The sequence below is a fragment of the Panulirus ornatus genome, chromosome 42 (genome assembly GCF_036320965.1).
Source record: "Panulirus ornatus isolate Po-2019 chromosome 42, ASM3632096v1, whole genome shotgun sequence".
NCBI classification, from domain to species: Eukaryota; Metazoa; Arthropoda; class Malacostraca; order Decapoda; family Palinuridae; genus Panulirus; species Panulirus ornatus.
In genome coordinates this window covers 25848133-25873132 of record NC_092265.1, presented here as the reverse complement: position 1 = coordinate 25873132, position 25000 = coordinate 25848133, and the positions used below count along the sequence as shown (strand labels likewise).

Here is a 25000-nt window from a genome sequence, read left to right as displayed (position 1 = left end):
TGCTGGAAATGAGATGTTTGAGGACAATGTGTGGTGTGAGGTGGTTTGATCGAGTAACGTAAGGGTAAGAGAGATGTGTGGAAATAAAAAGAGCATGGTTGAGAGAGCAGAAGAGGGTGTTTTGAAATGGTTTGGGCACATGGAGAGAATGAGTGAGGAAAGATTGACCAAGAGAATATATGTGTCGGAGGTGGAGGGAACGAGGAGAAGAGGGAGACCAAATTGGAGGTGGAAAGATGGTGAAAAAGATTTTGTGTGATCGGGGCCTGAACATGCAGGAGGGTGAAAGGAGGGCAAGGAATAGAGTGAATTGGAGCGATGTGGTATACCGGGGTTGACGTGCTGTCAGTGGATTGAATCAAGGCATGTGAAGCGTCTGGGGTAAACCATGGAAAGCTGTGTAGGTATGTATATTTGCGTGTGTGGACGTATGTATATACATGTGTATGGGGGTGGGTTGGGCCATTTCTTTCGTCTGTTTCCTTGCGCTACCTCGCAAACGCGGGAGACAAAAAAAAAAAAAAAAAAAAGACTCATGGTGAGGTGCCTGAAGATTGGCGGAATGCGTGCATAGTGCCTTTGTACAAAGGCAAAGGGGATAAGAGTGAGTGCTCAAATTACAGAGATATAAGTTTGTTGAGTATTCCTGGTAAATTATATGGGAGGGTATTGATTGAGAGGGTGAAGGCATGTACAGAGCATCAGATTGGGGAAGAGCAGTGTGGTTTCAGAAGTGGTAGAGGATGTGTGGATCAGGTGTATGCTTTGAAGAATGTATGTGAGAAATACTTAGAAAAGCAAATGGATTTGTATGTAGCATTTATGGATCTGGAGAAGGCATATGATAGAGTTGATAGAGATGCTCTGTGGAAGGTATTAAGAATATATGGTGTGGGAGGAAAGTTGTTAGAAGCAGTGAAAAGTTTTTATCGAGGATGTAAGGCATATGTACGTGTAGGAAGAGAGGAAAGTGATTGGTTCTCACTGAATGTAGGTTTGCGGCAGGGGTGTGTGATGTCTCCATGGTTGTTTAATTTGTTTATGGATGGGGTTGTTAGGGAGGTGAATGCAAGAATTTTGGAAAGAGGGGCAAGTATGAAGTCTGTTGGGGATGAGAGAGCTTGGGAAGTGAGTCAGTTGTTGTTCGCTGATGATACAGCGCTGGTGGCTGATTCATGTGAGAAATTGCAGAAGCTGGTGACTGAGTTTGGTAAAGTGTGTGAAAGAAGAAAGTTAAGAGTAAATGTGAATAAGAGCAAGGTAATTAGGTACAGTAGGGTTGAGGGTCAAGTCAATTGGGAGGTAAGTTTGAATGGAGAAAAACTGGAGGAAGTAAAGCGTTTTAGATATCTGGGAGTGGATCTGGCAGCGGATGGAACCATGGAAGCGGAAGTGGATCATAGGGTGGGGGAGGGGGCGAAAATCCTGGGAGCCTTGAAGAATGTGTGGAAGTCGAGAACATTATCTCGGAAAGCAAAAATGGGTATGTTTGAAGGAATAGTGGTTCCAACAATGTTGTATGGTTGCGAGGCGTGGGCTATGGATAGAGTTGTGCGCAGGAGGATGGATGTGCTGGAAATGAGATGTTTGAGGACAATGTGTGATGTGAGGTGGTTTGATCGAGTGAGTAACGTAAGGGTGAGAGAGATGTGTGGAAATAAGAAGAGCGTGGTTGAGAGAGCAGAAGAGGGTGTTTTGAAATGGTTTGGGCACATGGAGAGAATGAGTGAGGAATGATTGACCAAGAGGATATATGTGTCGGAGGTGGAAGGAACGAGGAGAAGTGGGAGACCAAATTGGAGATGGAAAGATGGAGTGAAAAAGATTTTGTGTGATCGAGGCCTGAACATGCAGGAGGGTGAAAGGAGGGCAAGGAATAGAGTGAACTGGATCGATGTGGTATACCGGGGTTGACGTGCTGTCAGTGGATTGAATCAGGGCATGTGAAGCGTCTGGGGTAAACCATGGAAAGCTGTGTAGGTATTGTATATTTGCGTGTGTGGACGTATGTATATACATGTGTATGGGGGTGGGTTGGGCCATTTCTTTCATCTGTTTCCTTGCGCTACCTCGCAAACATGGGAGATAGCGACAAAGCAAAAAAAAAAAAAAAAAAGAAATAATTATAATAATAGTAATAATAATAATAATAATAATAATTTTTTTTTTTTTTCATACGATTCGCCATTTCCCGCGTTTGCGAGGTAGCGTTAAGAACAGAGGACTGGGTCTTAGACGGAAAATCCTCACCTGGCCCCCTTCTCTGTTCCCTCTTTTGGAAAATTAAAAAAAAAAAAAAAAAAAAACGAGAGGGGAGGATTTCCAGCCACCCGCTCCCTTCCCATTTAGTCGCCTTCTACGACATGCAGGGAATACGTGGGAAGTATTCTTTCTCCCCTATCCCCAGGGATAATAATAATAATATTAATAATAATAATGATAATGATAATAATAATGATATATCCAAATTGCCGGCAAGGCGGTGGGTTTGGATGGTACTACTGTGGAATTTATTAAAAAAGGGGGTGACTGTTGTTGACTGGTTGGTGAGGATTTTCAGTGTTTGTATGGTTCATGGTGAAGTGCCTGAGGATTGGCATAAATCATGTGTAGTGCCATTGTACAGAGGCAAAGGGGATGAAGGTGAATGTTCAAATAACAGAGGTATATGTTTCCTGAGTATTCCTGGGAAATTATATGGGAGGGTATTGATTGAGAGGGTGAAGGCATGTACAGAGCATCAGATAGGGGAAGAGCAGTGTGGTTTCAGATGTGGTAGAGGATGTGTGGATCAGGTGTTTGCTTTGAAGAATGTATTTGAGAAATACTTAGAAAAACTGATGGATTTGTATGTAGCATTTATGGATCTGGAGAAGGCATATGATAGAGTTGATAGAGATGCTTTGTCGAAGGTATTAAGAGTATATGGTGTGGGAGGTAAGTTGCTAAAATGCAGTGAAAAGTTTTTAATGAGGCTGTAAGGCATGTGTACAAATAGGGAGAGAGGAAAGAGATTGGTTCTCAGTGAATGTCAGTTTGTGGCAGGGGTGTGTGATGTCTCCATGGTTGTTTAATTTGTTTATGGATGGGGTTGTTAGGGAGATGAATGCAAGAGTTTTGGAGAGAGGGGCAAGTATGCAGTCTGTTGTGGATGAGAGGGCTTGGGAAGTGAGTCAGTTGTTGTTCGCTGATGATACAGCACTGGTGGCTGATTCAGGTGAGAAACTGCAGGAGCTGGTGACTGAGTTTGGTAAAGTGTGTGAATGAAGAAAGCTGAGAGTAAGTATGAATAAAAGCAAGGTTATTAGGTTCAGTAGGGTTGAGGGACAAATTAGTTGGGAAGTGTGAATGGAGAAAAACTGGAGGAAGTGAAGTATTTTAGATATCTGGGAGTGGGTTTGGCAGCAGATGGAACCATGGAAGTGGAAGTGAGTCTTAAGGTGGGGGAGGGAGCAAAGGTTCTGGAAGCATTGAAGAATGTGTAGAAGGTGAGAACGTTATCTCGGATAGCAAAAATGGGTATGTTTGAAGGAACAGCGGTTCCAACAATGATATATGGTTGCGAGGCATGGGCCATAGATAGGGTTGTGTGGAGGAGGATGGATGTCTTAGAAATGAGATGTTTGAGGTCAATATGTGGTGAGGTGATTTGATCGAGTAAGTAATGAAAGGGTAAAAGAGATGTGTGGTAGTAAAATGAGTGTGGTCGAGAGAGCAGAAGAGGGTGTATTGAAATGGTTTGGTCACATGGAGAGAATGAGTGAGGAAAGATTGACAAAGAGGATGTATGTGGCAGAGGTGGAGGGAACGAGGAGAAGTGGGAGACCAAATTGGAGATGGAAGGATGGAGTGAAAAAGATTTTGAGCGATTGGGGCCTGAACATATATGAGTGAATGGCTTGCAAGGAATAGAGTGAGTTGGAACAATGGTATACCAGGATCGACATGTTGTTAATGGATTGAACCAGGGCATGTGAAGCTTCTGGGGTAAACTATGGAATGTTTTGTGGGGCCTGGATGTAGAAAGTGAGCTGTGGTTTCAGTGCATTACACATGACAGATAGAGACCGAGTGTGAACGAATGTGGCCTTTGTTGTCTTTTCTTAGCGCTACCTTGTGTGCATGCAGGGGGAGGGGGGTGCTATTTCATGTGTGGTCGGGTGGCGGCAGGAATGGTTGAAGGCAACATGTGTATGTGTATATATGTGTATGTGTATGTATGCATATGTCTGTGTATGTATATGTATGTATATGTTGAAATGTATAGGTATGTATATGTGTGTGTGTGGGCGTTTATGTATATACATGTGTATGTGGGTGGGTTGGGCCATTCTTTCGTCTGTGTCCTTGCACTACCTTGCTAACACGGTAGACAGTGACAAAGTATCACAAATGAGTAAATAGAATAATAAATCTTTAATTTCAAAACATTAAGATATAGTTTAAGTACTGTACCAGAATATGTTGAAAGTGTTACTTGAGAAAGCAAAGTGGTATGCTTCAAAGCTCCTTAACTGTAAAACAATGATAATGCTGAAATACTGTGCCAGAATATTTTGAGTTCACCTAAGCATGTATAGTGGTATGTTTATTGTTATAATGAAAGTGCATTCTGTTTAGTTGTTCTTTTATATTAGATAATCTAAATATTCAAGCTTTAAATATCCTTTCTAAACTGCATTGTATTGCTGATATTGATCAAATCCTGAAGGTATTACAGTTGTTAAATATTTGAAAGGTGTACATGTCTGACATGAATTTTCAGAATTATTTGACTAACATTCATAGAAGCCTTATGTATGTATAGATATAAGGCTTTTTGCTATCTGCCTGAGTAGAGTTACACCAAGGGTGAGTAGTCACCTTCAGTGAAGCTGCATCAGGCTTTTCGCTATCTGCCCGAGTAGATTTACACCAAGGGTGAGTAGTCACCTTCAGTGAAGCTGCATCATCATATATTGACAAAAGTGAGTATAGTCTTGTTAGAGAGCTCACTCTAATAGTCCATCATTTCCCTGCTACTGAAAAAAGTGCAATTTTGTAACTGCAGGAGCTCCTGGGAAAGGGGTCCTGTAGTAACACCAGAACCCTTTTAAGAAAGAGGTAACGAGTCAATTATAGATATATAAGGCATCCTTTAAAATATTTTTTTACATAACTTATTGTGATATATAAGGCTTCCTTTAAAATATTTTTTTACATAATTTATTGACAGTCCATACGAGTACAGGACTCTCAGTTATACTAAGGAAAACAATAGATAATTTAACTTGAGTTTCATGTTAGATATGATCTTTAAACTCTTAAAATTATCATGGTGTTGAATGACAACAGTATTGTATATTTCATGCACTGAAACTCATCAGCTGCTCTTATGCAGTTAATTATCTTTCATAGAACACTTGATAATATATGTAAAATGGGAATAGGAATTTGCCTAGAATACCATTCACAATAATCTAATAGTTAGGATCATTCATTAAAACATTTTTCTTATTTTTTCTTTGCTACATAATATTACATTGACTATGTATAAAGTCCTGATTTTCAGTAAGCAATTAAAACTTTTCTCTGTATTAGAAATATGATACAGCAGATCTGCCCTTCATAATGTATTCTTAGAGTTATCACTTATTTGAATTCATTCACAAAGACATTGGTTCTGATCAGATCAGAGACAGCAGTGTACTGAGTCCATTGTGAGCTTCATAATAATAACAGCAAATAACATTATTATTTTTGATGAAACAGACAAACAAAAAAGAGTAAATTAGCAGGAGGAATTGATAGAAATGTTAGTTAGGAACAATAGACAAGAGCATTAGCTAAAGTAGTAGGCAGGAATATTAGGTGGGAGCATTTCATAAAAGTAATAGGTGGGAACATTAGGTACAAACATTATGTAGGAACTTATAAAAACACTGTGCTAGAGTTGCCCTCCACCAGTGGCTTTTTAAAGGTGAGGCACTAAAGTTTAAAAAGCATTGCTGGAGTTCACCAGTTATGAAGACTCTTTTGCTGTGGCTACCCCCCTTTAGGGAGTTCCTGAAGCAAACAGGCATCAGAGATACAGACATATAGAATGTATACTACACTTAAATGATAACGATGCCTTAATTTCTCTAAATCTCATTGTACCCTTTAGCACTGATACCCTAATAGAACCTAGGCGAGACTCATTTCATACTATTTTCCTCCTCTTTGAATAGAAAATTTATATGTGGACTGAATGTGTTCATTTAGAAAAATAGTTTGTTTCCAAAGGAAATGGGTAGAGATTTCATCTTGGGTATATTACCGAATACCAATCTTTTCAGGAAATGAGACTGCAAAGTCCAAAATTCTTGGTATGTACTGTACAGTTGTACGACAAAGAAAAATTTCAATTAAAGTTCCAGATATTTCGATGAATAAGAGTCAATTCTGATAATTGTATTGTTTCATTAGGCTAAGGTCAAATGGAACTTAGTGATTAGTGCCCTTCCCTACAGGACATCTGCCACTCTAGCTGGGACTTAAATCATGAACAGATAATTGTTTCAAGGGCATTATAGAGGAATTTATTGCTGGTATGAATTTTCCAGGTGGCTGATTGTGATGCTTTGTGGCTACCCACACATCTCAGGATTTAAGGTTAGTGTGTCTGTTCACTAACCATACTCTTCCGTCATGATGTTCTGGTTGTAGCTCGTAGCACAGTATGCACCTATTTTGTTAGCTGGATACACAAGGAAGCATTACCTCTATTTCTGTATGTTGGGATGCTGATTAGTTAATTATGAGAAACAGCAGATGTATACAGACTTTATGATTGTGAATAACTGCAATCTGAAAGAGAATTTGTTGTTTTATAGAATAAGCACTGGATATTTCTTCCCCAAACCTCCCTTCTGAGCCTCTCATCAAGTAAGCATCTGATTCAACAAGGTGAAACTTGTTCTGCTCTATGCGGATACCTCTTGTTATCCAGCACATATTGTACTACTATATGAAAAAGCAAGATATTTAACTGTTTTTCTTCAGGGCAGACATCGGCAAGTCTTGCAGATATAGTGCAAATATTCATCATCAAAGTCTATTTAAATGATATTGTATGAAAGAACAACAGCAATAAGTTTGATATTACATCTTAGCTTTCTTCAGCTCACAGACTTTGAAGTCATACAGTTAAGCCACAAGAGCCTTATCAGAATCTTTAGATGTCATGATTACTTTTGATTTCAAAATGATATACTTTAACATTTTTGATATTTTGGGAAACCTTTGAAATGAAGCAATCTTAATATATCAGGTACATTTATAAACATTATGTATTGGTAAAGGAATTAGCTCTTGCAACAAAGTTTCTTTCAAGTCTGCATTTCTGAAAATTCATTTAGTTTTACAATGATTTATGGCTCTTCACTCCTCTCATAGTGGTAAGTGATTTGCCAAGCTATTTTCCATGGAAAATCAAGCCTCTTCCATATGGGAAAGGCTCTGTAAAGCTGTACCTATTAAATGTTTTTAATGATCATGTCTTGCTTAACAGGCATGTTTCAAGTGTACATAATGCAGACTCAGAGTCTACCATGTGTTGAGGTTACTGATATATATCTCTCAGAACTTAATCCAAGTCAGTTTAGAAATAATTCCAGTGATTCTGACGCATTAAAAAATTTCTCATGTAACCTAAAGTCCTTAAAGTCTATGCATCCCCCTGATATTATCCTTGACAGCTGTTATTGACTTGGGAGTTTCATGAAACACCCTAGTGTGATATACCTACTCAAATGTTTTGCTGCAAGGTGTAAGATTGATGCTTGACATAGTTCTTGCAAAAGATGCAAGTGGACTTTAAGAACAGTTTACAAAAAAGTCAAGAAATCTTCAGATGAGTGAAATTTAAGGACAGAATTACCTGAAAATTCATTTGTCTTCTGAGACTAGAATTCAAAAGACTGCATCTCTTATTGTTTATTATACATTGAAGTCTTCATATGATGTCATGGAAAAAAAGACATAGAAGTTTTTAAGTTTGGATAATACGAGGAGAGATGTGATAATGGAAATAATGAACAATTAAAATTTTTCATTTATATACTTGTGGTTCCAAAGAAAGAAATTTGGCTCAGATCTACAGTAGTTCTATCTTAAATAGATACATAGAATGCTAATCTTTCATAATGGAATCTATGTGGACATATATTAACACCATTACTCACACTTGATGGACAGTATCCAAAGATCTAAGGAATACCTGCTATTATGTTTTGATGCATCAGAATTTCGGAAGGTTTTGTGCTTTTCTTTCCAAAAGGGGAGTCTTGATATTTCTCATAGTTCTATTTGCTCCTTAAATCATTTTTTGAAAATGAAAATGATCCATTGTGGTCTCTTATCAACAAGTAGATTTTTCTGGCAATCATACATTATTTGATACTGTTCCAGCCAACTTATTTAATTACTGCATTAGGTTTAATACCAGGTTGTGTATGATTCCAGTTATGAGCATTATGTCAATGGTTCAAAAAAGATTTCCTCATATCCATGGTGTAAATGAAGCTCACGATTCTTAGCTTTATTTTATGATGGATGCTTATTAAGGTTTCGGAGCTTGCTTCTTTCTTTATACTATTCAGAAGACAGTGGATACCTCATGGAAGTCTCATCCTATACTGTTTTGGAAGTGACTGTGATCCTTTCAAGACTGTGTTCTCTGACTAATTAGTTAGCTAATCATATGAAAGATTATGATATTACTGCTCCAAGCATCATAAGACACTTTACTGGTTTCTCCCATCATTTAAACTCCCAGTTGGTGTTTGCTCCTACGATTTGCCTTAGGTTTGGCAAAGAGACCTCCAACAAAACTGAGAAAATATCATGCATAACATTCTACCACAGATCACAAGAGACAATGAGTATATATAGATGATCATGGAATTATTTCAGATGTACATGCCTGCTTTTGTTGCTTCCTTATGGTAGCTTTGTTAGTACATCCTCAGGGGTGGAACCCCCTTAACTCCATCAGGGCAATAGTTTTTAAAACAAACACTTCAGGTGTACAGCAGCTTTAGTCTTTTTAGACTCCGAGTGCCATGCTGCCTCTTGGAAACACTATGGTGGAGTTGCCCTTTGCCAATGTCCTGTCAAGAGTGAGGTACTAAAGGCTAAGAAGCAGAGCTTTAGTCCATTTGTTATGCCGAGGAGTAAAAGAGATGAGCGATTGAGGGTGATGGCTCTGAATGTCAATGGGATGACTGGTGAGAGTAAAAGAAGAGAACTTGTGGAGAAATTTAAACTATAGTTTGAATGTGCTGGGAACTGGTGAAACACACATCCTTCGGCAGGGTGTATGGAGTGAAAATGGAAATGGTGAATGCAAATTGTGGGAAGGCATGTAGGAAAGAGTAGTATGGACAAGAATGAATGAAAGGGATCAGGGAAGAGGGAAAGAAGGATGTGCAATTATGCTTTCACCGAGAGTATGGGAAGGTGTTATGGAGCATGGATGGAAAGGATCAAGAATAATTTGGGTGAAAAGAAAGATTGGAATTGTGAGGTAAGCATGGGTATATGTATATGTGCCTCTGCACATTAAGTATGCTAGGTAAGGATGAAATGAAGCAGTCTGGAGAAATTTAAATGACTGTATAAATGGGTTTGAGAAGGAGAAAAAGTTGATTGTAATGGGTGATACGTATGTGAAAGATAGGATATGATGAACTTGGTGAGATAGTTGGTAAATGGGAAGTGCATGGGATAAAGGACAGTGGAAGTTATCTTGTGAATGTCTGTGCTCAGAGGGGTTTATGCCCTTGTTCAATCCATTGACAGCACGTCAACCCTGGTATACCACGTCGTTCCAATTCACTCTATTACTTATATGCCTTTCACCCTCCTGTATGTTCAGGCCCCGATTGCTCAAAATCTTTTTCTCTCCATCCTTCCTCCTCCAATTTGGTCTCCCACTTCTCCTTGTCCCATCTACCTCTGACACATATCTTCTTTGTCAATCTTTCGTCACTCACTCTCTCCATGTGACCAAACCATTTCAGTACACTCTCTTCTGGTCTCTACCACACTCTTTTTATTACCACACATCTCTCTTACCCTTTCATTACTTACTCGATCAAACCACCTCAAACATCTCATTTCCAACACATCCACCCTCCTCCACACAACCCTATCTATAGAGCTTGCCTCACAACCACATGTGCATGTGAGGGCATTTATGTATATACATGTGTATATGGGTGGGTTTGGCCATTCTTTCATCTGTTTCCTTGTGCTACTTCGCTGACAAGGGAGACAGCGACTAAGGATAATAATAATATATATTGTATTTTATATTTTTATTATACTTTGACGCTGTCTCCCGTGTTAGTGAAGTAGCGCAAGGAAACAGACAAAAGAACGGCCCAACCCAACCACATACACATGTATATACAGAAACGCCCACACACTGCACATATACATACCTATACATCTCAACATATATATATATATATATATATATATATATATATATTTCTTTCTTTCTTTCAAACTATTCGCCATTTCCCGCATTAGCGAGGTAGCGTTAAGAACAGAGGACTGAGCCTTTGAGGGACTACCCTCACCTGGCCCAATTCTCTGTTCCTTCTTTTGGAAAATTAAAAAAAAAAACAAGAGGGGAGGATTTCCAGCCCCCCGCTCCCTCCCCTTTTAGTCGCCTTCTACGACACGCAGGGAATACGTGGGAAGTATTCTTGCTCCCCTATCCCCAGGGATATATATATATATATATATATATATATATATATATATATATAAGGCATGTGTACGTGTAGGAAAAGAGGAAAGTGGTTCTTTCTCATTGAATATTGGTTTGCGGCAGGGGTGCGTGGTGTCTCCATGGTTGTTCAATTTGCCCATGGATGGAGCTGTTGGGGAGGCGAATGCAAGAGTCTTGGAAAGAGGGGAAAGTATGCATATATACACATGTACATAATTCATACTGTCTGCACTTATTTATTCCCGTCGCCACCTCGCCACACATGAAATGACAACCCCCTCCCCCACATGTGCATGAGGTAGCGTGAGGAAAAGACAACAAAGGCCACATTCGTTCGCACTCAGTCTCTAGCTGTCATGTAATAATGCACCGAAACCACAGCTCCCTTTCCACATCCAGGCCCCACACAACTTTCCATGGTTTACCCCAGACGCTTCACATGCCCTGGTTCAATCCATTGACAGCACGTCAACCCCGGTATACCACGTCGTTCCAATTCACTCTATTCCTTGCACGCCTTTCACCCTCCTGCATGTTCAGGCCCCGATCACTCAAAATCTTTTTCACTCCATCTTTCTACCTCCAATTTGGTCTCCCACTTCTCCTCGTTCCCTCCACCTCTGACACATGTATCCTCTATGTCAATCTTTCCTCTCTCATTCTCTCCATGTGACCAAACCATTTCAAAACACCCTCTTCTGCTCTCTCAACCACACTCTTTATATTTCCCCACATCTGTCTTACCCTTACATTACTTACGCGATCAAACCACCTCACACCACATATTGTCCTCAAACATCTCATTTCCAGCACATCCACCCTCCTGCGCACAACTCTATCCGTAGCCCACGCCTTGCAACCATGCAACATTGTTGGAACCGCTATTCCTTCAAACATACCCATTTTAGCTTTCCGAGATAATGTTCTCGACTTCCACACATTCTTCAAGGTTCCCAGAATTTTCGCTCCCTCCCCCACCCTATGATTCACTTCCGCTTCCATGGTTCCATCCGCTTTACCCTTGAGCTTCGTTTCACTCAGAGCCAAAACATCCAGGTTCCTTCCCTCAAACATACTACCTTTCATACTTTTCATACTATTCACCATTTCCCGCATTAGCGAGGTAGACAACAAGAACAGAGGACTGGGCCTTTGAGGGAATATCCTCACCTGGCCCCCTTCTCTGTTCCGTCTTTTGGAAAATTAAAAAAAAAAAAAAATGAGAGGGGAGGATTTCCAGCCCCCCGCTCCCTTCCCTTTTAGTCACCTTCTACGACACACAGGGAATACATGGGAAGTATTCTTTCTCCCCTATCCCCAGGGATAAAAAATACATAAAAAGAATAATAAACATAAGCATACGACCTATCTCTCCTTTTTTCTCATCTTGGTTACATCCACACACATTTAGACACCCCAATCTGAGCCTTCGAGGAGGATGAGCACTCTTTTTATTACCACACATCTCTCTTACCCTTTCATTACTTACTCAATCAAACCATCTCACACCACATATTGTCCTTAAACATCTCATTTCCAGCACATCCACCCTCCTACGCACAACTCTATCTATAGGCCACGCCTCGCAACCATATAACATTGTTGGAACCACTATTCGTTCAAACATACCCATTTTTGCTTTGCAAGATAACGTTCTCAACTTCCAGACATTTTTCAACGCTCCCAGAACTTTCGCCTCCTCCCCCACCCTGTGATTCACTTCCGCTTCCATGGTTCCATCCACTGCCAAATCCACTCCCAGATATCTAAAACACTTCACTTCCTCCAGTTTTTCTCCATTCAAACTTACCTCCCAATTGACTTGTCCCTCAACCCTACTGCACCTAATAACCTTGCTCTTATTCACATTTACTCTCAGCTTTCTTCTTTCACACACTTTACCAAACTCAGTCACCAGCTTCTGCAGTTTCTTACCTAAATCAGCCACCAGCGCTGTACCATCAGCGAGCAACAGCTGACTTACTTCCCAAGCTCTCTCATCCACAACAGACTGCATACTTGCCCCTCTTTCCAAAACTCTTGCATTCACCTCCCTAACAACCCCATCCATAAACAAATTAAACAACCATGGGGACGTCACGCAACCCTGCCACAAACCAACATTCACCGAGAACCAATCACTTTCCTCTCTTCCTACACATACACATGCCTTACATCCTTGATAAAAACTTTTCACTGCTTCTAACAACTTACATCCCACACCATATATTTTTAATAACTTCCACAGAGCATCTATATATATTATTTATTTATTTATTTTGCTTTGTTGCTGTCTCCCGCGTTTGCGAGGTAGCGCAAGGTAACAGACGAAAGAAATGGCCTAGCCCACCCCCATACATATGTATATACATACACGTCCACACATGCAAAAATACATACCCATACATCTCAAACCCATACATCTCAATGTACACATATATATACACACACAGACCCATACATATATACACATGCACACCATTCACACTGTCTGCCTTTATTCATTCCCATTGCCACCTCGCCACACATGGAATAACATCCCCCTCCCCCCTCATGTGTGCGAGGTAGCGCTAGGAAAAGACAACAAAGGCCCCATTGGTTCACACTCAGTCTCTAGCTGTCATGCAGTAATGCCCGAAACCACAGCTCCCTTTCCACATCCAGGCCCCACAGAACTTTCCATGGTTTACCCAAGACGCTTCATATGCCCTGATTCAATCCACTGATAGCACGTCGACCCCGGTATACCACATCGATCCAATTCACTCTATTCCTTGCCCGCCTTTCACCCTCCTGCATGTTCAGGCCCCGATCACTCAAAATCTTTTTCACTCCATCTTTCCACCTCCAATTTGGTCTCCCACTTCTCCTCGTTCCCTCCACCTCCGACGCATATATCCTCTTGGTCAATCTCTCCTCACTCATTCTCTCCATGTGCCCAAACCATTTCAAAACACCCTCTTCTGCTCTCTCAACCATGCTCCTTTTATTTCCACACATCTCTCGTACCCTTACATTACTTACTCGATCAAACCACCTCACACCACACATTGTCCTCAATATATATATATATATTTTTAATACACATTCGCTGTTTCCTGCACCAGCAAGGTAGCATTGAGATCAGAGGACTGAGCCTTAGAGAGAAAATCCTCACTTTGCCCCCTTCTCTGTTCCCTGTTTTGTAAAAGTAAGAACTGGAGGGTAGGATTTCCAGCCCCTGCTTCCTCCCGTTTTAGTTGCCTTTTACGAAATGCAGGGAATACGTGGGAATATATATGTATATATTTACTATACTGATTGCCGTTTCCTGCTTATATACATATACGTATCAACATATACACACATATATGTACACGTACACAGGCATATATATACACACGTACATACTCATACTTCCTTGTCTTCATCCATTCCTGGTGTTGCCTCTGCTTCAGCGAGGCAGTGCCAGGAAAACAGACAAAAAAGGCCAAGTTTGTTCACACTCGGTCCCTAGCTGTCATTTGTAATGCACCAAAACCACAGCTCTCCATCCACATCCAGGCCCCACAGACCTTTCCATGGTTTACCCAGACGTTTCACATGCTCTGGTTCAGTTCATTGACAGCACATCGATCCTGATATACCACATCATTCCAATTCACTCTACTCCTTGCACACCTCTCACCCTCCTGTATGGGATGGTCCTGATTATGGCCTTAGCTGTTTCTGCTTAATGAGCATGGGCTGTAGGATAAATCATCACTCAGATTGTGTATAATGTACTGAAACCAGAGCACCACACACTATATCATGGCTTATTTTAAACAATTAGTATTCCATTTCATGCACAAGCTTTCAGTCCCCAAACAAAATGGCTGAGATAATTATTCTGGAACGTGACATACAGGCCTGAAATTGATTTTTGCCAATATATTTATAGTTTTTTATAGTAAATCTGATGCAGTTCTTAGCAAATACAAGTTGGAAGTGAGCATCAGTAGCAAAAAAAAATACGGGTATTAAATATCTCAACAAGCTGATGGACTGTTGATGATCAAAACAGCTAGTTTCTGGAATGTTTTAGTTCCCATGTCGTATGATATGGGATGAAGTACTGCACTGCACTGTACCACAGACCAAGACTTCTTTGTCTTATGTTGTATTTTGATTTATTCATTCAGAGGGTCAAAGACTTTATACTTTTATGCAAGATATAGCATTCAGTGATCAGTATTGTATTTTTTTTTTTTTTCAAACTATTCGCCATTTCCTGCGTTAGCGAGGTAGCGTTAAGAACAGAGAACTGGGCCACTGAGGGAATATCCTCACCTGGCCCCCTTCTCTGTTCCTTCTTTTGGAAAATTAAAAAAAATTGAGAGGGGAGGATTTCCAGACCCCCGCTCCCTCCCCTTTTAGTCGCCTTCTACGACACGCAGGGAATACGTGGGAAGTATTCTTTCTCCCCTATCCCCAGGGATAAAATTGTATATGAAGTAATATATAGTTCTAATGGTTTAGTGCAACACAGAGTTAATAGTGATTTGACAAGATATTCTTGACTATTAGATCAGCTGCAGAGCTGTTCTTCATAGAATCAAGTACACCTTTATAAAAAGAAAGTGTGCTGATGTGACAACTCCAGACAAACCTTTTTGGTCCTCAACCAAAATTACTTCCAATAACTTATGTAATTCATCCTTTCCTTCTCTCTTCCAACACGATCTACCTGTAGCTAACTCTCAAACTAATAAGGCTGCTCTTATTTTTGACCTCCTCTGTTTTGATTCTTATCATTTACCTTCATATCTTCCAACTGAACCTATGCTATCTGCATTTTCCTTGTACAGGATCTTCTAAATACTCTTCCAGCTCCAGGTGGGCAAGATGTATGGCCTAGATGGGATACATCCTTGAGTCCTAAAGGAAATGCCTTTGAGCTAGCTCTAATTCTTGTTCATCAATTTTGCTGACTTTTCCCTTCACTTAGAAGCAAGCCTTAGTGCAACCCATCTGCGTGAAAGATGACTGCTTTAGCCCCTCTAATTATTGCCCTGTTGCTCAAACATCTGCTATCTCCAAAGTCTTTTGAAAGTTTCCGCAAATTCGTTTTAACACTGAGAATCCCAATCACTTTTCTAGGTCCACTAGTGACCTCTTCTATGGGTTTCATCTCTGGTCCTCCTCTCTCCGGAATTTTAGTGAAAATATTTTTCATAGTCCTTGATATCTTTGCTTTCTAAACTCCCTTCTTTTAGTATTTCCCCTTTTTGATGTTTCCTGATGCACAGTTTCCTTTCTGGCCATTCCACTGAAGTTTATATTGATGTTGTGACTTCCCTCTTGTTTCCTATCAACAACTGTCTTCTCCAAGGTTCTGTCATACCACTTATTCTCTCTCTTCTTCCAGTATATGATCTCTCTTCTACTTTTAACCCTATTCACTCATATGCTGATGATTACACTTTTCATATTTCAACACTTTCTCTCTTTTCCTTTAATATTTGTTCTATTTTCATCCTGAACATGTTTTCTCTCTCTTTTCCTTCAATACTTGTTTTATTTTCATCCTGAACATGTTTTCTCTCTCTTTTCCTTTAATACTTGTTCTATTTTCATCCTGAACATGTTTTCTCTCTCAGTTTGGACCTGTGCAGCATCTCAGAATGGGGAAGCAGTAACTTAAATTAATTCAATAGTGCTAAAGTGCAATGTCTCCCTCTATCTCTATCTAAAAGACATTCATTTCTCTGTTTTCAATTTCAAAGCAGTAGCATTAACATGTGGGACTTAACCATATCTACGCTATCCCAGATTCTCCATATAATCATCATTAAGTCTGGTTCCCAGAACCTTATGGTGTTGTATAGGTGCTACAATAATTTTCTTGTGAGGAGCTATTTCATATCTTTTTTCATTCCTGATTGTCATTGTCCGTTTTAGTGAAGTAGAGCTAGGAACAGATGAAGAAAGGCCACATTTGCTCATGTCCAATTTCCAACTGTCATGTGTAATGCACCGAAACTGCAGCTCCTCATCTACAACCAGGCCCAACAGACCTTTCTATGATTTGTCCCTGCTGCTTCACATGTCCTGGTTCAGTCCATTGATAGCATGTTGACCCATGTACCACAGTGTTCCAATTCATGCAATCCCTTGCATTCCTCTTCTGCACATTCTCCCCTTTAGTCCTTGCCTTGCATCCATATAATATTTTTGAGATTGCTATACTTTCAAACATACCCATTTTGCCCTTCTAGATAATGATCTCTATCTGCACATTATTCAGTGCTCCCAGAAAGTATAACCCCAACCCATGGGAGTACTCATTTCTGCTTATTTAGTTTCAGCCACTGCCATGTTCAACCCTAGGTATCTAAAACATTCCACTTCCTCCAATTTTTCTCTGTTCATACTAGTACCCTAGCTAACCTGTCCCTCATCCCTGCTAAATCTAATAACCTTACTTTATTCACATTTTTTCATAACTTCCTCATTTCACACATTCTTCCAAATTCAATCATTAACTTCAGTGGTTTCTCACTTGAATCTGTTACCAGTGCTGCATCATCAGCAAACAACAACTGATTGACTTCCCAGGTCCTCTCATCCCCTACAGACTACACATTTGCTTTTCTCTCTAAGACTTGCATCTACCTGCCTCACCGCCACATCTATAAACAAATCAAATGGCCACTTTTTCATTTTTCTTTCTATTCCAACCATCTCTGCGGTTTTATACATCTTATTATGGAATACTGCTCTTACATCAGTAGTGGCTCTTCCCCCACCTCTAAACCATGGTGAAATCAAAAACCTTCCACCTTATTAATTTTCCTAGCATCACTTCTCTTCAACCATCCCTATCTGTATACCACAATGTTGCTGCTTTATGACTTTTTTAATGGCATTATTTTGGCCACTGTTCTCATGGGCTGTCTGGCCATGTTCCTGCTCCCAAGCCTTGGATGCATGTGTCTGGTTGCTGTGTCTCACAGTTACTGTATAAAGACTGGCTACTTACGAATTGACCTTTATGATACCTCCTTCTTTCCTCAAACAGCTAAGCTTTGGAATTTTCCTCTTCCTTTTGTTTGTCCTTCTTTGTTGAACCTGTCTACCTTTAAGAGTTGGGTCTAGAAACACTCCTGCAGAGCCCTGATTAATTCATACTTATTTCTTCTCATTTTATCTTTTATTTATTTCATTAAAGATGGTCTTTGATTGGGGCATGTTTTGCCTGTGCCAAGTAAGTCATAATTAGAAAAAAGTTAATTGTGTGTATGTTCAAGAAGTCTTATCATCTGGTGTATGCACCTATAAAGGTGAAGTTGTGAGTTGTTTTTCATGGGAAATATGGATGAATACTACTCACAGCAAGAAAGGCCTTATCTTTTAGTTTTTAAGCCTTTGGTATGATTAGCAAAATTTCAACATTAAATTTGATCAAGCTCATTTTCTAAGACTGGTGAAATTATATATACACTAGGGAAATGAACTTTTATACAAGGAGTTATGTATGGGTTACAGTAAAGTAACTCATGATTCAAAAGCAATTCTGAAAGACATAACAGCTTAAAACATATACAAGATTCTCTTTTAGAAAAATTTACAAAAGAAGTTTTTTATGTGATTCATGGTTCATACCTTTTTCTTTCAGGTTCGTATTCTGAAGCAGAAGATCTCCTCGTTGGAGGACAGCACAGGTTCCAGGCAGACACAGATGATTTCAACTGCCAGCGAGACATCTCTCTGAGGAAGGAAAATAGTTACAGCTTATTTGATCATTATCTATACCGTTGAAAAGGGAAAGTTTGCTCTTAAAGTAACTTTCTACTTAGCCATGTAGGTTTTTCAGGCAAGAAAATTTAGAGCTTTACTGTAATGTTATTCACAATCCTTTATTCAAGTAATTACATGAATCTGAATGTAAGAAGGTTACTTATATGACTGAAAGCCACACACAAATGTACAATATGTGTACAGTAGTACAGATACTTTAAGATCTTATTTAATTTATAGAAAATTTATATTGATGTAAGACAGTAATTGAAAATTGTCCCTTGAAATCTGTTTTGATTGTAAGTTTCAACTGGATGGGAGATGGTCATGATCTGCAGACATTCAAGATATGAGCAATGTTTATGATTGCTGAAAGTGAGATTACGGAAGAAAAGATACCCCAAGCAAATTTTTACCTTTTGCCATCTTCAAATTACAGAAAGGTAAGAAAGACTGGAAATCAGAAATTACTAACGGTCTCATATATAGTCTACATTTTTCGTAAAGATGGTCTTCATTGTTTCTGATTCAAGTTTTGGGGAGATCACACTGTCTTTCGCGAATAATGCATTGGAAAGACCATTGCTATGTTGGCACGTTCCTCAGGAATACCGAATCAGGGAAATCACATGACTAAATACTACAAAAACTTTTACAAGAGAACACAATTGAAATGACAAATACAGTTGTACCATATTCAGCAACTGTGAGAAATGGGAAGGGTTAGAGAAAATAAGATTGGGTACAACTGTTGGAAATATTGCATAGCAGGTAAGAATGAACTATGTTTCTTAACTCTTTCCATGCTCACGTGATTTTTTCGGTCTCCCAGTACACACACTAAAAATGAAAAATAGCAAAATATCCCTTTTCTTCAGTTTCTGAAAAGATGCCCCAAAATTACAGAACCTAATTATGAATTAAGACTTAACCACTCCTATTCATGTGATCTGGCAGAAAAAACTATCAAAATTGTTTTCCTTATGAATAAAGAGTTACCTGATTGTACTTTAGGAAAACTCACGTTACTTACCAGATTGGCTAACCCTAAGTAAGGGTGGCATGGGTGTGGCAGGGTCATGGCACTGGGTGCTATGAGCAGTGGTGGATTTCACAGATGCTGCGAGTTCCAAGAAAAGGCTCACAACCACCCATCAGGGTTACTAATGGGTTACCGAGGCCTTCAGGCAGCTCCAGTGACTTCGTTTGTTCGGGTTGCCTCTATGGCCATCCTGCAGTGGGCAGGGAATTGTGGTGTTAAAGCATGTGTTTCAATCAAGGACAACAGCACCTTACTAAACTTGCCTTAAACAAGGACAGTTATACTGAGAGGGTTAATGTGAAAGAGGACTTTAATATCTTGAGTGTTAAAGTGATCAAGAAAATTAACATTAGATGTTCCCTGTGTTACAGATTTTACTTTATATGCCACTATATTTTAGAAAGGTATAATTCAGAATCTACAAAAATGTCCTCTGAATCCAAGATGTGCCTACATTACTGGGTAAATCTTGAGTTCAGCTGAGGTACACCTGGCTGTGAAACAAGTGGATAGGAAAGCGATTTTAAAAATATATCTGAGTTTTGAAGATGTTGGAAGTGAAGAGAGCCCAACAGTATTTGCATATGTCACTGTGTTTTGAAAAGATGATTTTGATTATGCCTACCCGATCAATGACTGAAATTAAGGAAATTATGTTTTTCGAGCAATTTTATGCAGTAGGAAATAATCACTGAAAATAATGATCGACATGAGATGAGTGCTAAACTAGTCCAAATGCATAAATCAAGAAATCTGTGAAGTACAAAGTTCTTGCAACCCAGAAATGAAACCTACACACTGACTTAGTCCCAAGTAAGATAGCAATTTGATCTTTTTTGCAAACTTGGTATGTATACTATTGTATTTTCTTGAATGGACATCAGATTCTGCAGAAAGAATTTATGTTAGTCCCTTTAAATCGTTTAGGTTAGTGAATGATAACAACTATAAAATAGGAATGAGAGTCTCAGAGTTCAGTCTGGAATCCCACATTAATATCTTTAGAACCTTTGGTAGAAGATATGACAGAACTTCATTAACTTACATGAACAAGGTATAATTACTTAGTAAACTGTTGACCTTTTGTTCTCAAATTATGAAATTAAGTACAACAGTAAGCATTAAGCTGGCTACATTTCTTGATATGTTTTACTCATTAACTCATTTAGCACAGTGCAAAATAAGAGTTCATAAACTCATGAGAAATACTGTTAGCATGAATTAATGAAGTTTCACCATAAAACAGGAAATGCTACTCCATAACAAAGCTAACTTGCAGATTCTACTGCTTAAGGAACCAGAGTTTTTTTATTGTTTTTTAATGCAGTATCATAAGGTTTACATCATTATTCATTTGTTATTTACAGGCTGATTTTCCTGAGATATCTCATAGATCATTACTTCCTGATACATGATCCATTCCTAAAAACCCATCTGGTAATGGCCACAAAGTCTACAATCTGAGACTTGCACATACCAAGTCATCTCTCCTACATTTGTCCTTTGCATATGTTACACAAAAGCACATATCTGGATTATGCAAGAAAGAATCAACAGAGATTTTTGCCACAGAGGATATCAGAAATGAACAATGGCATATTCTTAACATACAATTTGCTATAGATATCAGTGAGATATAAAGATGTGAAAATATCAGCCTCTGAGTCTCTACACAATACTCTCATGAAAATGCTGAGCATTTCAAAGTTAGCTGTACTTCCCTCTGGCATTATGTGATGTTGCTAAATGCTGTATATTCTAGAATGTGCATCAGATTAGTAACTGGGCTTCTGTAGGCTTATATTAAGGTCCACTGAAAAAATTGCATGTTTCTGAATCATTGCTCACAAAAAGTAGGGGTATTATCCTCTCACCTTCCTGAATCTATGAGATTCTGTCCAGAAGGCAGGGTTAGTGCACAGCATCTGCTGCATTCCTTACTTCAGGAATAATGATAGTCATATTTTGTATATCAATCTGGAAAATAGTTTTCTTTATGATGTTTCATAAAGTAACTGTTTTCCAATGATTTCACAGCATAATTGTAAGATTTGTATGGTCAGTGACAAACTGAAATATTTCATTTGGATACCTAGAAACAAGCAATTTTTTTAATAGGCCTAATTATTGTTCTTAAATACACCATAATATTAATGTGTCTACTGCATTACAATGATGTAGTGGCCTCTTGTAGAACAAAATAAGATCTTGAAGCTGCTTTATTCATAGGCAATTTTTTTTTATTTCAAAATCAGGATGGCTTGAAAAGAAATACATAAAATTCAGTGGTTAATTAGTAATACCAATATGTGATCAAAATGTCATGGACTTTCAAATTCATTTGCAAAGTGCTAAAATTAGCACTGTGGCCAAAATGCATGTCACAAACGTGCATCTGAATTTCTTCCACTACAGATAAATCATCATCTGTACTGCATAAGCAGATTTTTTTTTTTTACTGAAATTTAATTTGTAGTAGGATTATGATACAATACTGAAGAGCTGAGAACTGTAGAGAGAATAGAAACCATTGTTGACTATATACACTGCATCTGTGATATCACCTGTAGTAGAACACTGAAGACTTAACACTGTAATTGTCTGGCTAGCAAACTTTATCTCAGTAAGCTATACTTCTGGTTGTCAGGTACAAAGCATATGATGATATTTTGCAACATATAAAGATGAGCCAACTCTAAAAATTATTTACTTATTCTCATGACAGGAAGTTACTCCATGATAACTTTTATATGTACTGCATATTCTAGGCAAGCATTAACTGAGTATTATATGCCATTACTTGCTTGCACATGTATAACTGAACTCACTTTCTCCACTGTTATGGATTATGCTCCTGTGCTCCTATGGTGAAGTACTGATATGATATTAAGACCATCTCCTCTTTCACATATACTTTATATGACTTAGTCCTTCTATTTTACCTTTTATAGTCTTTGTAGATATGTTAGCCTGCTCAGCACCATATAAACATGGAATCACACTGAGGAAATGATAGAGAACTCACATTTGGTGTTCATATATCAGCTCTGATAACCCTGCACTTTATTCCTTATGCCAAACTTTGTTATCAAGTGATAAATTATAAAATTGTCCAATACAGGTGAAACTATATAAATTTATACCCAAAAGCATTTTACTGAAAATATGTAAATCATATTGGTATTGTAGAAATTTATGATTTCATCAAACTTGTGGTTACATTTTTGGAAAATTACACTGAAACTAGTAGACTGAAATTTAAGCAACTCATATTTAAGAAATTGTCATCCAAATTCTGTGGAGTTCCATCCCATGATTATCATATGCAAGGGATTCACAAGGTTTATTTAACCAGCCTGCCTGAGAACTTATGGAAAACATGTATAAGTTTCAACTCAGAAAACGCTAACTTCTATATTATACTGTATGAATACTGTGTAGTTTATGGGTTTCCGTATCATTATGAATGTAGTTTTTCTTGCTCCTAAATTTACCTGTATATTGTGAATCTTGGTTCCAATGGGTCAAAGCATTTACAGTGAGTGAATTTTGTTGCCTCATTTCTATTTCTTTCTTTAGAATCATGGAAATTTGGTGACATGGAAGGCGAGATAAGGGAGAGAGCAATACTGGGCAGATGATATGGTACCTTAATCAAATAATGAAGGATTGAGGTGTAAGTATGGAAGTCTAGAAAGAATTAAGAGGGCAGCATAGTCCTCCTGACCCTGACCTATGCAGCTGAAACATGGATATGGAACAAGTCACAGTGGTCAAGAATCCAGGCGTTGGAAATGAGCAATTTGAGAGTAACGTGATTAGATGGAACAAAGAAAGAAACAAGGGGGTGTATGAGAGATTAGGTATAGCAGGGAATGCAAAGGGAATGAATTGTAGTGTGGTAGAATGGGTAAAACATAATGCTTTGAGAGGGTTTGGACCTGTGAAAGGAATGCAAGAGAGACAGTTTACAAGGAGAGTGTGTGATAGTATGATTAAAGGGGTCAGTGTGAGAGTAAGACCAATAACTGGGGAAACAGAGTAGAAGAGGGAGAGAATTGGTGGAACAATATGTGGAATGGTGTATGCGAGGGAGGCATGTAGGGACAGGGATAAGTAGAGGGTTAATTTCTTGTCTCATAATTTGAAAGATTTTTAGATTTCTTTCCCTGAAAGAAATCTAAAAAAATCTTATATATATATGTATTTATTTTTTAATTTATTATTTTGCTTTGTCGCTGTCTCCCGCGTTAGCGAGGTAGCGCAAGGAAACAGATGAAAGAATGGCCCAACCCACCCACATACACATGTATATACATACACGTCCACACACGCATATATACATACCTATACATCTCAATGTATACATATATATATACACACACAGACATATACATATATACACATGTACATAATTCATACTGTCTGCCTTTATTCATTCCCATCGCCACCTCGCCACACATGGAATAACAACCCCCTCCCTCCTCATGTGAGCGAGGTAGCGCTAGGAAAAGACAACAAAGGCCCCATTCGTTCACACTCGGTCTCTAGCAGTCATGTAATAATGCACCGAAACAACAGCTCCCTTTCCACATCCAAGCCCCACAGAACTTTCCATGGTTTACCCTAGACGCTTCACATGCCCTGGTTCAATCCATTAACGGCACATCGACCCCGGTATACCACATCGTTCCAATTCACTCTATTCCTTGCACGCCTTTCACCCTCCTGCATGTTCAGGCCCTGATCACTCAAAATCTTTTCATTTCATCTTTCCACCTCCAATTTGGTCTCCCACTTCTCGTTCCCTCCACCTCACACACATATATCCTCTTGGTCAATCTTTCCTCACTCATTCTCGCCATGTGACCAAACCATTTCAAAACACCCTCTTCTGCTCTCTCAACCACACTCTTTTTATTATCACACATCTCTCTTACCCTTTCATAACTTACTCGATCAAACCGCCTCACACACACATATATATATATATATATATATATATATATATATATATATATATATATATATATATATATATTTTTTTTTTTTTTTCCATACTATTCGCCATCTCCCGCGTTAGCGAGGTAGCGTGAAGAACAGAGGACTGGGCCTTAGGGGGAATATCCTCACCTGGCCCCCTTCTCTGTTCCTTCTTTGGGAAAATTAAAAAAAAACGAGAGGGAGGATTTCCTGCCACCCGCTCCCTCCCCTTTTAGTCGCCTTCTGCGACACGCAGGGAATACGTGGAAAGTATTCTTTCTCCCCTATCCCCAGGGATATATATATATATATATATATATATATATATATATTTTTTTTTTTTTTGCTTTGTCGCTGTCTCCCGCGTTTGCGAGGTAGAGCAAGGAAACAGACGAAAGAAATGGCCCAACCCACCCCCATACACATGTATATACATACATCCACACACGCAA

At 38.9% G+C, this 25000-nt stretch overlaps 1 protein-coding gene and 1 long non-coding RNA gene across 4 annotated transcripts in view; one reads left to right on the top strand and one right to left on the bottom strand.

Annotated features, from left to right (window-relative positions):
* LOC139761990 (colorectal mutant cancer protein) overlaps positions 1 to 22701 on the top strand; it is a 245792-nt gene extending 223091 nt beyond the window's left edge. The window contains exons 15-16 of one of the 2 annotated variants that reach the window (XM_071686769.1): positions 6585 to 6633; positions 18402 to 22701. In XM_071686769.1, the coding sequence (XP_071542870.1) occupies positions 6585 to 6632 (48 nt within the window). In that variant the 3' untranslated portion in view covers position 6633; positions 18402 to 22701. The remainder of the gene's footprint in view (positions 1 to 6584; positions 6634 to 18401) is intronic. The other variant, XM_071686767.1, reaches the window with a different exon arrangement.
* Positions 15410 to 25000, bottom strand: part of LOC139761991 (uncharacterized) — a 78448-nt gene continuing 68857 nt past the window's right edge. For both annotated transcript variants that reach the window (XR_011715658.1, XR_011715657.1), the window contains exons 2-3: positions 19557 to 19755; positions 15410 to 18493 (exon numbers count right to left, since the gene is read on the bottom strand). This is a non-coding gene — a long non-coding RNA (uncharacterized lncRNA). The remainder of the gene's footprint in view (positions 18494 to 19556; positions 19756 to 25000) is intronic.